This window comes from Raphanus sativus, chromosome 7 (genome assembly GCF_000801105.2).
Source record: "Raphanus sativus cultivar WK10039 chromosome 7, ASM80110v3, whole genome shotgun sequence".
NCBI classification, from domain to species: Eukaryota; Viridiplantae; Streptophyta; class Magnoliopsida; order Brassicales; family Brassicaceae; genus Raphanus; species Raphanus sativus.
The window spans coordinates 14,121,119-14,135,239 of NC_079517.1; the positions used below are offsets into that span (position 1 = coordinate 14,121,119).

Below are 14,121 nucleotides of genomic sequence, written 5' to 3' on the forward strand. Positions count from 1 at the left end.
ATGGCGTTATAGGGTTGTATTTATAGGGTGTTACAAGATGAATAAATTAAATAATGAAAAAATTAAATGTAGGAGAAAGAGACAAAATGTGAGTGTGTGGTTTTTGAGTCGGTAGACCCACCTGCCTAGATCCTAAGCTATGGCCTTTAAGGCGGGAATATTTATAATTTGTTACATCAATTTTTTTTGTCAACATAATTTTTTTACATCATTAATAATTTAATATTCGTAAGATTGTAGTCTTTTTTGTGAGAAAGAGTAAGATGATTGTTCTAATATTATATACGTGTAAATTAAAATAATTGAGCATCAAGCAACCGAACTGTTCGGTTCCGTGGGAGGGAACTGTGACCATATGCGCATTGATATGGCACTGACTTACTGCTTTGAACACATCAAATACGTATAGTTCATAACTCTATATTTTTATTTTTGCTAAATAAGTATCTTTTGTAGATTTTGTAAGTATACAAAACTGATAACATATCATCAGGGCAAATATATTACACAGCAAAATTACACTTATCAGTTATCACTTGATTCACTTATGTGATAAGAACGATATACAATGATACAAGTTTTTCATAACCGAGTTTCAAAAAAAAAAAAAAAAAAGTTTTTCATAACCGTGTGTAGATCATTGGTCAAACGTAGGGAATTGATCTTTCTGTGCTTTTATTCCGAATCCTCATAGTAAAAAATGATTTACGCCCTGTTATTAGTATTAACAAAAACTGTCCTGATTTTGGGTCACAGAAAGATACGAGCTCTTTTTTAGTTAACAAAAATTTATATAATTATACAATTTAAAAACAAAAAAGTAGTCTGTCGCTGACAAATGAGTAGTGTTAGCGTACTCCAGTTTTGAATTTTGAGAAGTCAAAGAATACCTAGTTTGGGAGTCTAAATGAAATTTCTGAGAAGTAGTTCATGTGATAAACAAAAAACACTGCACCTATACATAAAAATGAATATATATATATTTCATACTTATATAAACTATTTCAAAAGATATAAATAGAAGGTAGAATACAAACAATACTCGAGTACTAACGGGCAAGATAAGCCTTCTCCATTTTCGAACTAAGATAAACCTTCCCTTGAGGATGGTCTCATATACTCTATCGTTTTTCAATCCTAACTTTGTTTGTCAGTCACTTGCTATTTCCTTGCGAAACAATTCTACTTAACTTACTCATGATCTATCTAAGCAAAAACCTATTTTTTATATCTGAATAGATAACAAGAATATTCAAACTGGAGATAATTATATTTAATTATATTTACATACTATATAGTTTATTTATAGAAGTTCCATCAAGGGAACAAGAAAAATCAACATTTGGAGACATTTGAATTTACAATCTAAGTACTAAACTGTCCTTTTTTCTTGTGTACCGCACGCAAAATAGTTTATTGCAATATGCACAAGTTGAACATAGCAAGAACAAAATTACATCGCTAGTCATATTCCATCTAAGTATATGTATATGACGAAAAACTTGATATGATGCAACCACATTAAAGACAAAATGTAATACCTAAGCTCGCTAATATCTTGGGTCAAGATATTGTACGTTTGGTGATTGTAAAATATGGACGTACTACTCAAGATTAAATTACATCACGTGTAGGCTATATACATTAGAGAATGGGGTTATTAATCAGCATATTCGCACACAGATTTTGTTTAGCTTGACTTCAGTTTCTTTAAATCAACGTCAAACATTAGTGTAATTATAAGAAAATATAGAATGAGAATCCGGTGGGTAGCTATAAACATATATCTATGAGCATATTGTTGGCTTGTTTATTATAGAGGAAATATATATTAGTTTAGTCGAGAAAGTAAATATCTCAAAGATTTTTATGGATTACATGACGATTAAGAAGATAAAGCGCAATTAAGTATAGACTAAACAGAGATTATGGCGTAAACAAAGAGATTGTAGAGAAGACGCTGGAGGAATGGCGCATGGGATCACCAACGGCCAAGCAAACACACGAACGGGGCAACCATAATAAGCGACGGGTCATATATATTATTTTTTTTTGTCAAATTTTGGATTTTCAATTATAGTTATTAATGATATTGTGTAAGAACGAATGGACCCACTTATTGTTATCTTTCAAATTCGACGCTGATGATTCAAGAGTCAATTTTCCTTAAAGCTTTAAAACCAATAATCAATTTTGCACAGCCTAAAAGTACATTGATAAGTTATTTAAAATGCATGGATGGGAGTTATAACATTTCAATCGATCATTTCTATAGTTGCTCTTTCAGGGTCGTCTCGAACTTTATATAGACCCTGTTCAAAATAAAAACTAAGACCTTGTTAATGATCTGAAACAATTTAGATTTTTTTACAAAATATCATTAAAATATAAAATAACTACTACAATTTAATTATTGTATATTTAAATACCCCTGTCACCATTTTCTAGTTTTTAATGAAAATCATTGAAAATGATCATTTGGCATTTTTCAATACAAAATCATCAATTAAATCATCAAATTTGATCATTCTTCTAGCCGTTTCTAGCTTTTTAGTTTTTCTTTTACGTTTATTATACTCTTGATTAGACACGACACTCTTTTTTTTGTCGACAGAAGTTGTATGTTAGTTTTTTTCCTTTGTGTTTGCTATTTTAAGAAACTATATCTTGTTCTCTCTATTTATAATCACTAATTGATAATTGTTTCCTTAACATAATCAAATTAGAATGTTAACTTTCTATACTGCCATTGAATATTCAAGAACACATCAATAACTATTTCTTACTTTCCATAATATATAATTGATATAAATACTAATTACTTCATAATTTTTTGCATTTTTAGTTTAAATAAAGAATTGTAATTTATATTCATTGGTTATAAATACGAAAATTAAATTCAAATATAGTTTTCTGATTTTTTAATAAATATATGATTTTAAATTTATAACTATTACAAAACCAAAAAAATTATGGATCCTCTAAAATTTTGGACCCTGTTCAACCGCTCCACTTGCACGTGCTAAAAGACGGCCCTGTGCTCTTTAAATCTATTACCCTATCATTGATCTCCTATCAAACATGTTATAGTAGGTTGTTACAGTATATAACTTTTAAGATTGTTTTCAGACTTTTTATATCACCTCGAATCATTTATATTTTGGTTTTCTTTTTGGTTAAACGAGTACAAATTTTTTATTTTCAACGCATTTATCTAAAAATGGACCAACTACATAACGAAATTGTACAACATGCATTTTAATCTGTAAGAACTACATAAATTCTATATTATAACAAATAGTTAAATGCCAATTCACACAGTTTTTAAAATGATCACTATATTAAATTTATTTTTTATATAATATGTTTATTCTAAAAAGGATAAAATAATATTTATTTATAAGAGCTTTCTTCCTACTAAAATCTTTTCGGTATTTAAAACTCTAAAACGTATATATATGCTACTGAGTATATCTCAAAATTTACTTGTATTGTTTTCATAAATCAACTAACTGAAAACTTTTGAAACTAAAAAGTTAAACGGTATTATATAACATGAGCTTAGGTAATTTCAGTTAAAAGTTCTAGGTTTAATTATGGTTAAGTGACAATAATTTAACGTGTTTTAAGCCAGTGTGATATAAATTTGCGCTGGTATTGAGTCTACATCTAATGAATATAATTAAGTAATTTCTGGTAGATCTTTATAAGAATATTAAGTAAACATTAGAAGAACCAATATACAAAAGTACCATATCAATGATATTTATTTGTATTGTTGTGAATTAGAATACGCAAATATACTATCAATCATAAGCTCTGTTAACATTTAGATTCAATAGTTTTAAAAGAGAACACGCAAAGTCTATCAACCAATAGTTTAGTTGTTTCAAAAATAATTTCTTAAACTTTCATATTCACGCAGTATTAATTTTTTCGGTAAAATATTAAGTTGAAACTTAACATGCAGATGTTTAAAACTTAATAAATTAGTAACCAATAACATGAAAACACTTTTTTCGCTACCATGATTATTTTCAAAGCACAGCTTTACGTGTGTATATATATATATATATATATATATACTTTTTGAACAGTTATTTTACGTAAAAATTTATATGTTGAAACTAATATATGCTATAAAATAAATTGCATAACTTGCAAACGCATACGCGAAACAGATTTTTTTTTTTTTCATTTGCATTTCTCAATTGTATTTACAGTGTGTATATGATACTTAGAGCATCACCAAAATATTCTTTATTTTAGAGTTTACAAAATTTCATATTTAAAGTTTTAAAGTATTTTTTTTCAAAAATAAAATTTCACCTCAGCTTCAAAATTATTTGTAATTTACTCTATAATACTTATATTTGTTATAATTAATATAGATTCATAAAACTTTTATAAACAGTTAGAACATATAGAAATCACATTACAACAATATTAATTAATAAAACCTTACATTACAGTAAAAATTATAAATAGAAATACATAGTTAAATATTAAAATATCATATTATCGCTTAAAATTATTTTCGTAATGCTTTATCTTTGGTTACACAAAATTTATTTGGACAATATTTTAGAAATTTCGGAGGTTCTGGAATAAATTAACAGACAATAGTGTTATTGAAATATTTAAATGTATGCAATAATTATGTTTTTATGTACATTTTAAAAAGGTATTTATTATGTTTTTATAATATTTTTGTTGTCTAATTCTAGTTTTAAAATAATCTAAATTTTATTTTTATTTAATTTTATCAGTAAAACTTGAATTTTAAAAACAAATATGAAATAATTATGAAATATGAAAAATTTAAATATCAAAATGATAAACAAAAAAAACTTAAGAATCATAAATATCATATTTGAAGTTTCACTTCTCAAAATTTTAATTTTGAAGTTTAAAAAAAATCGGAGATCAAATATCTTATATTAAAGTTATAATTTTTTTTTCGGAGATATTCTTAGACCAAATAGAGATAAAGCTACATAACCAAAAAAATATATTTAACTATGTAAACGTAAACGAAACGTAGCCTCAAATGCAACGAAAAACATAATTAAAACCTATACCATAATATGTCATTGTAATTAGCTTGGTATCAATCAAGTATTCGGACAGCAACACAATCCTAAACTATGATGTACCAGATAATACAAAATATCACAATATATTGATTTTCTGCATTGCTCCATCCATTTCAATTTAATTATCATTCAACAATAAAATTTTCATTTCAAAATACGTATCATTTTATAATCTCATTGTAAAATTTATTAAAAAAATTCTGTTTATTTTTTAATTGGTTGAAATATGATTATGTTTATAGGTAATAATATTTTAATTTTAAAAATACAAAATTAAATATTTTCTTAATTGAAACGAAAGGAGTACCAGAACTTATTTAATTATATTTTATAATAATTCACTATAAAATAGAATAACTATATTATAAAGTTGGATTTGATCCAATGACTTAATTTATAATATAGTTAATTATAAATAAATATTGTTTTTACTATAAAAATATAGTGAAATCATAACATTATGCTATATTCACTTTATTATAGAGTAAATTTTTGGAACAAATTTAATTTTATAATATAATTACTCCATTTTAAAATGAAATATAAAAAATTATAAAATACCATTAAAGATGGTCTTATATAGAACATAGCATAGCTCCAAGCCTCCAACATACAAGCTTGTCCCATTTATTCTTGAGTAATATAATAGCAACCACTAACTAAATATGATGGAGATTTGGCACATGCAATCTCGGATCGATGTTTTAAAGTTTTCTTTTCTCTGTACTATTTTAAATAGATTTTAAGATTTTTTCATGAAGATTAGAAAATGCAAAATTTTATGTAATCTATTTTGGTAATATAAAAATAACATTAAATAAAACTAATTCAACCAAGAAAAATATATAATATTATGTAATTGGTTACAAATTTTAAATTACGTTAAATTTTGTCTAAAAAAATGAAAACGTCATTTATTTTGAAACAAAATAGAAATTTTTAAAACCCACTTATAATGGAATGGATGGAATACCATTTATGATTATTTTTGAATTTAAATTTACTATACAGAATTAGAAAAATTGACGTTTATTAAAAAAAGAATAAAGAGGCAACTGGGGGAGCCTGATGCGGTGAGTTGACCCTTTCCTTTCGCGACTCTTTGAGTCACTTCACTGCATTTACATTAATTCTTTCTTTTTTTGAAAAAAACATTGATTCATTTTCCCTTTATATTTTTTATTTAGTGTTATGTATAAAATAAAAATCATCTTTGACGAAAATTTTATTAGTAAACTTATATTTTTTTATTACTAAAAAAATGTTAAACAGGAGTCTATTAAAGACACATAACTAACATCTGGGTGAGAGGTGTAGTCCATGGATAAATTCTCTCCCGAATATTTTACACATATATTGACATGATCAATTTTATACATATTTTACAAACCATATAAATTATATTAGAATATTTATGGTGTTGTAAAAGAATATATTTCGATAAAAAGATATGCGTAATTATCTTGAAATTTATACAAAATATAAAAGAGAAACTCCTAACCGCAAATATCTATTTATTTTCAGGATATCATTTTTTCTGACTATCCGTATTTTTCGAAGAAAAATAAATAAAAAAATTAAATATCTGTAACATTCGAAGAAAATCACAAATATTTTTAAATCCTGGATATCCGATCCGCACTTAGAAGCAGTCACTAGTAACCCAGAATGTATAATGCACCACTTGACACCAACCACATACGGCTATATAATTTGACCAAAATGATATTTCCATATTAGTATAATTGGACACTTTTACTGTTTATAGTCAAATTTAATATTGTGTTAAAATAGTGGCACTTGTAAAGTTGGATATATAGTATTGTGTTAAAATACTGAATTTAACGTCGAAAAAGTATTGTATATAATTCGGAGCTTTTTTTTTTTTTTTTTTTTTTTTGTAACTGAGCTTTTTTCAATTGAGTCTAAAAATACAAGAATAAAAACTAGATGTTATATTATATGAAACGATGAAAACAAAATTTTGATAAATTTAGAAAAGAAAAAGCAATGTTCGAGCTGGGTTTCGAAATAAAATAAAATTAGTGCAGTAGTGGATTAAGAATACATCCTATAAGGCTATAATGGAAGATCCAAGATTGATAAAGTTCATTCTAGACAAACAATATTCATATACAAAAATTTCCAAATTGTCATTTAAAATAAATGTAAAAGAATAACAACAGTTTTGGCGATCGAAACAATGTGCCACATACATTGTAGTAAATGTAGTTGGAATATTCACCAAAAACTGTGAAAATGCTAGAGACAAATTTAATGAGTGATGGCCTAATAGTAATACAAGAAAGTTTGTTTTTGTATTATTCTTTTCATGATAGTATAATACTAATATTTATAAATTTTGTTAGTAGCTAATTTGCAGACTACAGTTGCATTAAAGTTTGGTTGGAACGCCCAAAGTTTTCGGGTCAATTTACCGCCCTGAATGCACATGGTATACATCTAAAGCTTTGGTATGTTCAGATAAGTTAAACACTAAAGCTAGATGTATCAATTAAAAATGAATAATATTATTAAGATATTCTGTAACATAATAAAATTTCTGCATTAATATCAGAGAAGCTCCAAGAAAACTTAGCTATGTAACATTCACATTTCGCAATGGCAAGGGCCATACTTATACATATCGCCTCCCCTGGATATCCCCGTTGCTGTCTACTTACTTTTTGTTTTTTTTCTTCTGTTGCAATTTAATTTTTTGTTATTGTGAAGACTGAAGACTGTGAAGTGGGAAGATGCCACACTTATTATCATCGTTATTATTAAATAATCAACTAAAGCACTATCAATCAAGTTAAAGTGTTTAGCTTGATGGAAAATAATTAGAATTAGCCCGTGATGGTTTAAACGCATATCATAAAGCAGTGGTCCAAGGAATCACAATTTTTCTTTTTCCTTAATTCATTCAACCATAAGATGCAGTTTTTATAATAATCATACAGATCTCGAATATATTGTTGTTGTTGTTAGTCAAATTATTATAGTTTTTGCTTCTTTATAATGGATGATTGTGAGATTCTTGTCAGCAAATTAATAACATTTTTATTTCTATAGTAACTATATCTTAAATTATTAGTATTTTTGTACACATAGAATGTAACTTTAAAATTTAAATGCAGTTTATATACATGTAAAAGGTGATGTCAAAAAAAAAAATACATGTAAAAGGTTTTGATATTTTTTTTGAACATCAAATAAAAAATTTTGATCTTATAAATATTTTTTTATCCTAAACCTTATCGAGAAAACAAATAATTTAAGAACATAAATAGCTTTAATGTTTCTTAGTTTATGTGAAAAAGTCAAAATGACACTTTATAAAACGGAAAAAAGTAAATAATTTTTTTCTACAAAATTCGTCATTCGGTAATGGTTAATCATTGAAGTGTTATTAAATGGTTTCGTTAGTGTTATTTGTTAAAAAAAAAAACTATTAACTTTTGCAAATAATAATGTATTAATGTTATAAGCCAAGAGGGTATTTAAGCTTCTTGGGCTTTAGAGATAACCATTTTTTTTTAGTGAAAATGATTATCATTTAAGAATGAGACATTCGGAAACAGATTTGTTCTAAGTTAACTGGATAGTGAGGAGATCACATCCTTTTTCCATATAAACTTTAAGAAGATGAAAATCAAATCAATACGAAATAAAACGGAGAATGCATAAGAGATCTTGCCTCATCAGTATACAACAATGCAGAAATAATAATACAATTACAGACAACACATAATTTACAACACAATTAATAAAAATGACTACTGCGAGTTCCTTCACGGTTAAATTAAAAGTTACCAACCTCTATTGCCGCTCTCTTTGGTTCCTTGTGAACAGAAAACGGCTTGGAGAAGCATGAGACCGAGAAGATGATGCGAAGTCGCTTGCATCCACATCGATGAACCTAATATGATGGTTTTCTCCACACCATGAATCTACATCCAATACACCGTTGCTCATATCATCATCTGAGCTGTCATTTCTTCATCATTAGCAGCTCCCCGACGACGATGCTCTATGACATAATCTCCCAACACAACAGCACCTGGAGTCGACGAAATTATTGTGCTTATCACGTCCCTTTTGTCTCTCTCCTTCTCCAGCCTCTTCCATTTAGTCTCTAGAGTTAGATCAATGGCTCTAGGGCAAGCATGTGGGTGTTTTTCCTTCATGTGTTTCTTGAGCTTTTTGAAGTTTCCTACAAATTAAGGAACATGTTTCCTGCATACAAGTCCTTCTTTTGGAGTTGAAATGAATCTTCCACAACAGTCCAACCTTCCACTTGACTTCTACATAGCGGACAGAGAAGCTGGGATTGTTCCTAGTTCTTGTATGAATTCATGTATTGGTCAAGGCAGTTGGCAAAATGGCTGCTTGTTGCGCACATATAAGGACGGCATCCTTTGTGATAAGACGAACACATGAGAAGAACAGTGTTGTGTAGTGGAGACTCCAAACATACCGGGCAGGTTGAGCCTGCCCATTGTTTCTTGCATCAAGTGGGTGGTATAGATAGAAAATAAAGTTAAAAGTATCTAAAGATTTATCAGTAATAATGGTTTTTTTGATCGAAATTATCGATAAACTAATTATCTAAAACATTAGTCACTAACATTTTCAAAATTAGCACTTCAAATAAATTCATTTTAAAATCATATTATATATGAGAATTAAAGCTCAAAATTATAAATTTAGCGTGAAGCAAGCCATTCTCGGAGAGAGGTTTCATGAAAATTCCCCCGAGTTCTCGTCGGGAATTAAAATTTGTTTTGGCTCTAATCTTCTGTTTTGATATTTTCTATTATATTTTTTTGGTTATTTACATTTTTAGATTACACATATATAATGTTGATTTAGAAAAAATCTGACTCATCGATTTACAAAAAATGCTAATTTTGAAAATTCAAGTTACTTTTTAGATAATTTTATTGTATTTTATCTTTTTTAAATAAATTTTTAATGGTAAAACTCCTTAACTATATTTAGTTTGTAAAAAATCATAAACTAAAAATTTACCAGTCATACTGGTTATTTTGACCGGCACTACAGATAAAGAGCTTAATTCATTAAATAAAATTAGTTTAAGAGTTTTCTCGTTAAATACTTAGTGTGAAGGTTTTTACTCAAAACAAATTTAACTAAAGGGTTTTAATATTAAAAGTCCTTAATGATATGTATATAGGAATGGGATAATGCTAAACCTTTTTAACTATGTACAACACAAAATGTTTTTAAAAAAACAAACATAGTTAAGCTACTTTTATGAATTCTTTGCTAAAGATGGTTTTAGATTTTCTTAAACTTTTCTTTAAGAAAAAGTAATTATTTCAACATATCTTTGAAATTTCCACCTTTAAAAAAAATATTTTAAAAAACTTTAGAGATGCCACACACAGATAAAATGGTGAGTCAATCCATTGCCATTTATCTACTCTATTAAATAGTCATTTTAAAAATCTACTATTCAAAAGTTTGTTGGACCATTTCATTATCAACTTAACAAATTATAAGCTAAATATATATGTATATTATTGATGTCCTATTTTTGTGGTCACATAACAATTTTAATAAACTGATATTTTGATACTAATTGAAATGTTATTTACCGGTTTAATATAAACTTCAAATCATCTATCTCAGTTGTATACTACATGTTTTTTCATTAAATAAGATTTTCATGTAAACTATTTCGTTAAACATTTTTCTTAACAGTTTTAACCTATACTAAGAGCATCTCCAATGTAAACTCCATATTTTACTTCAAAATGGAGTAAAAGTAAATATAGAGTAAAAATGCTCCAACTTTACTCTATTTTCCACTCTATAATGGAGTAATGAACAAACAAAAAATAGATTACTCCATTTATGGAGTAAATTTCATTATGGAGTGGGATATGAAGTTGGGTTGGAGCATTTTATTACTCCATATTCACTTTTACTCTATTTTGGAGGAAAAAATGGAGTTGGGTTGGAGATCCCTAACACTTGAAAGAGGTAAACAAAGGGGGTACACCACAAATCAAGAAATCAACGAGCCAAAGGAACCAAATCATATTCCAACGGGCACCACCACATACACAAGACTGAGTAAACTGAATTTTTGTAGCAGGTTGAGCGATAAGAAAAGCTCCTCTGTTTGTTTCCTTAGATTTCAAATGAAAGTTCCAGCAACTCGAGTTTTGTAATTCCGTTCTTAACAAACTACTCTGCAGATTGAAGGATGGCCTCTATTGCATTGATCAAATGATTTACCTCAGCTGCAATTGTAACCCTCTCCACCTTATGCCATTCAATGCTTTCAATCGCCCACATCAAACAAACAAAAAGAAAGCATTCATTCCTATCTCTAGCATCAGCAAAAGACCTTCTGCTATGCAAGATTACATCACCATCATGATCTCTTAACACCCAAGAACATCCAGAGATTCTTCTTAAAAGTTTCTGCACATCCATAGATTCCTCCCTATCAATATCCTCCTCTTGTGCAGCAAACAACAACTTTAACGTCATCCCTGCTCTTGATCAGCGTCTCTTGGGCTTCAAAGGATTTACAATAATAACATATTCAGAGAAGCGGTCTGATCAACGTACACCAGACTTTTCATTAGAAAATACACGAAGTTGTGACATCTGAAGAGGCTCTGAAACTAAATGGAACCTGATAACACCAACTTCCTGTCCTAAATAAAGCACACATGTCATGTCAAGAGAAGACATGAATAGAAAATTGCGAAGTTACAACAACAAACAGGTTCCAATTTTCAATACCTGTGATTCCTTGGCTGTTAGCAAGTGATTAGTCTGAAACAAATACAAACTGCATCCACCTTTTGTTACTCCCTTTCACAACTCTCTTAGCAGCCAATACACAATGCAAACTCCAAAACCAGAGTATACCAATTTCCTATATAAATTCTTCTTTTGTGGCAACGCATATAATTTAATAATACCAAAAACATGATGATGCCATCAAATGAATGAAATGCGTTTATCACTTCTTCAAAAGTCAGATACATCAATTTCTGATCATGTCAGAATCCATATCCGTTTTTGGTGTTGATCTCCTGCTCTAATAGATACTTCTTCCTGTACCCCGTAGATGAAGAGTATGAACTGCTTGTGGTATACTTGGCAGAAGCCGGTAAGTCCAGATGTTTTGACACACCTTTTGTATCGGTACCACGAAGGTAAACGTCTCCTCCCCATGGTTACATAAATATGACTTTTTGGTGAACAGAACGAGAGAATTGCATCTACAAAATTAGCTCTGGCTGAGCACATACACCTGTAAGCTTGCTGCAGAATGTGGAGAGTCTCTTGAGTGCGTTTCCTCTTAACCGCTGCTATCTCATCTGTCTCTTGGAGCATTATCCTCAAACAAGTTCTCCCTACACCAGATGATATATAACCCTACCCAATAATATATAAGAGACCATCCAAAACACAGTTTCGACTTTCCCCATTCGTGAAACACAAGAGATTACTAAAACTGTTGTTAAAAGTAAATATTTTCAGAATAAGCCCATTGTACACAGCCCTAAAACTATAGCTTTTTTCAAGGTGCAAGTTGTGAAAGCCAGTAAAACCAACGTGAGCCCTATAATTCAGTTTCTTGAATTTCCTCATCGTACACTATTCCACTTAGTGTAAGCTTTCTTCAAGGTGCAAGTTGTAAAAGCCAATGAAACAAACAAACAAAAAACACTGATCAACCATTGCCAATGTACCCGAATCAGAGAATCTGACTGAGGAAGTAATGCATAAGATATAAGATATGTTAATGGAAGCCTACGTTTGATGTTTTCAACAGATGAACTTAGATACTAATGACCCAAATACCATACTATTAAAACCGCAACAAATATAAAAAAAACCACCAAAAATCTCAGGAGAATAGGAGAGTTCGGATGTCGACAGGTGGCAAGTGAGTGGTGCAAACAGGACAACTAGGAGTGTGCAGCAAGTAACGAGAGATACAAGTCCCGTGGAAGATGTGATTGCATCTTGTTTTATGAACAATCTCATATTCTTTCGGATACCCTTTATCACAAAGACTACAAGATTCCAAACTTCGGTAACAATCCAGGATCTCCGTCACTGGTGGAGCAATTGGTACACATCTGTTTATTGCATCTTCATCCGCCATGATAGAATGTCTGGTTTCCAATGTGTTTAAAAGAAAGCGTGTTAGCATTGTCATGTCAATCTCAGGAACATGATGATCTTGACCAAACTCTCTAGTTTGTAAGTGAAAGACGAGGACCGGACATGCTGAAGGTACCATACTAAGATCCTTGAAACAAAAGTTGGAGACTATGTAGTCAAAGATCTGATTAAGTAAGTTGGAATCTTCGCGCCCAATGAAGAATCCACGGATCTGACCTAAGAACGATTTGGACAATCCAGCTTTTGATCCTCTTCCTTGTCTTCCTCCTGTGTATTTCGTCAATGGAATCCGTAGAGCTTCTTCTATGGCTCCATGGCTTACTACTATAACACCGACATCAGATTCATAAGGCACATCAAACTTGTAAAGCTTGAGACTACCGAGACGACGACCTTTCATAATTACTCTGCTAGTAGTTTTGTTGTTAGTCTAATTGTTGAATCTGTTTTATAACCAAAGCCAAGCGTATATTCCAACGCCGACTCGGATTCAGAAGCGTAATTAACTACTTCTCTAACAAATAGGATTCCTAAGCAAATAGTATGATAATCAATCTTATTAAAACAGAAACATTCTGTTGGACCTAACATTTATTTTTTGTAAGTTTTTAAATTAAATACATCTTTATACTTTATAGTTAAACATACATTTAATCACTAATGTTCCTTTCTTTATACTACTATTCATGTTTCCAAACAATATACTTATTGCTTTATACTATTATCAGTATTTCCAAACCATATACTTATTTCTATATACTACTATGTTTTCAAACAATATATTTTTATACTACCATCAATGTTTTCAAATAATACAATAATTAATCTTATTTATTTTATA

At 29.1% G+C, this 14,121-nt stretch overlaps 1 protein-coding gene and 1 pseudogene across 1 annotated transcript; both read right to left on the bottom strand.

Annotated features, from left to right (window-relative positions):
- Positions 1–8,777: 8,777 nt before the first annotated feature.
- LOC108815465 (uncharacterized) lies at positions 8,778–11,624 on the bottom strand (annotated as a pseudogene).
- Positions 11,625–12,999: 1,375 nt separating this feature from the next.
- LOC108815466 (uncharacterized) lies at positions 13,000–13,680 on the bottom strand. The gene has a single exon (XM_056991371.1). The coding sequence runs from the start codon at positions 13,678–13,680 to the stop codon at positions 13,000–13,002; it is 681 nt and encodes a 226-aa protein (XP_056847351.1).
- Positions 13,681–14,121: the final 441 nt, after the last annotated feature.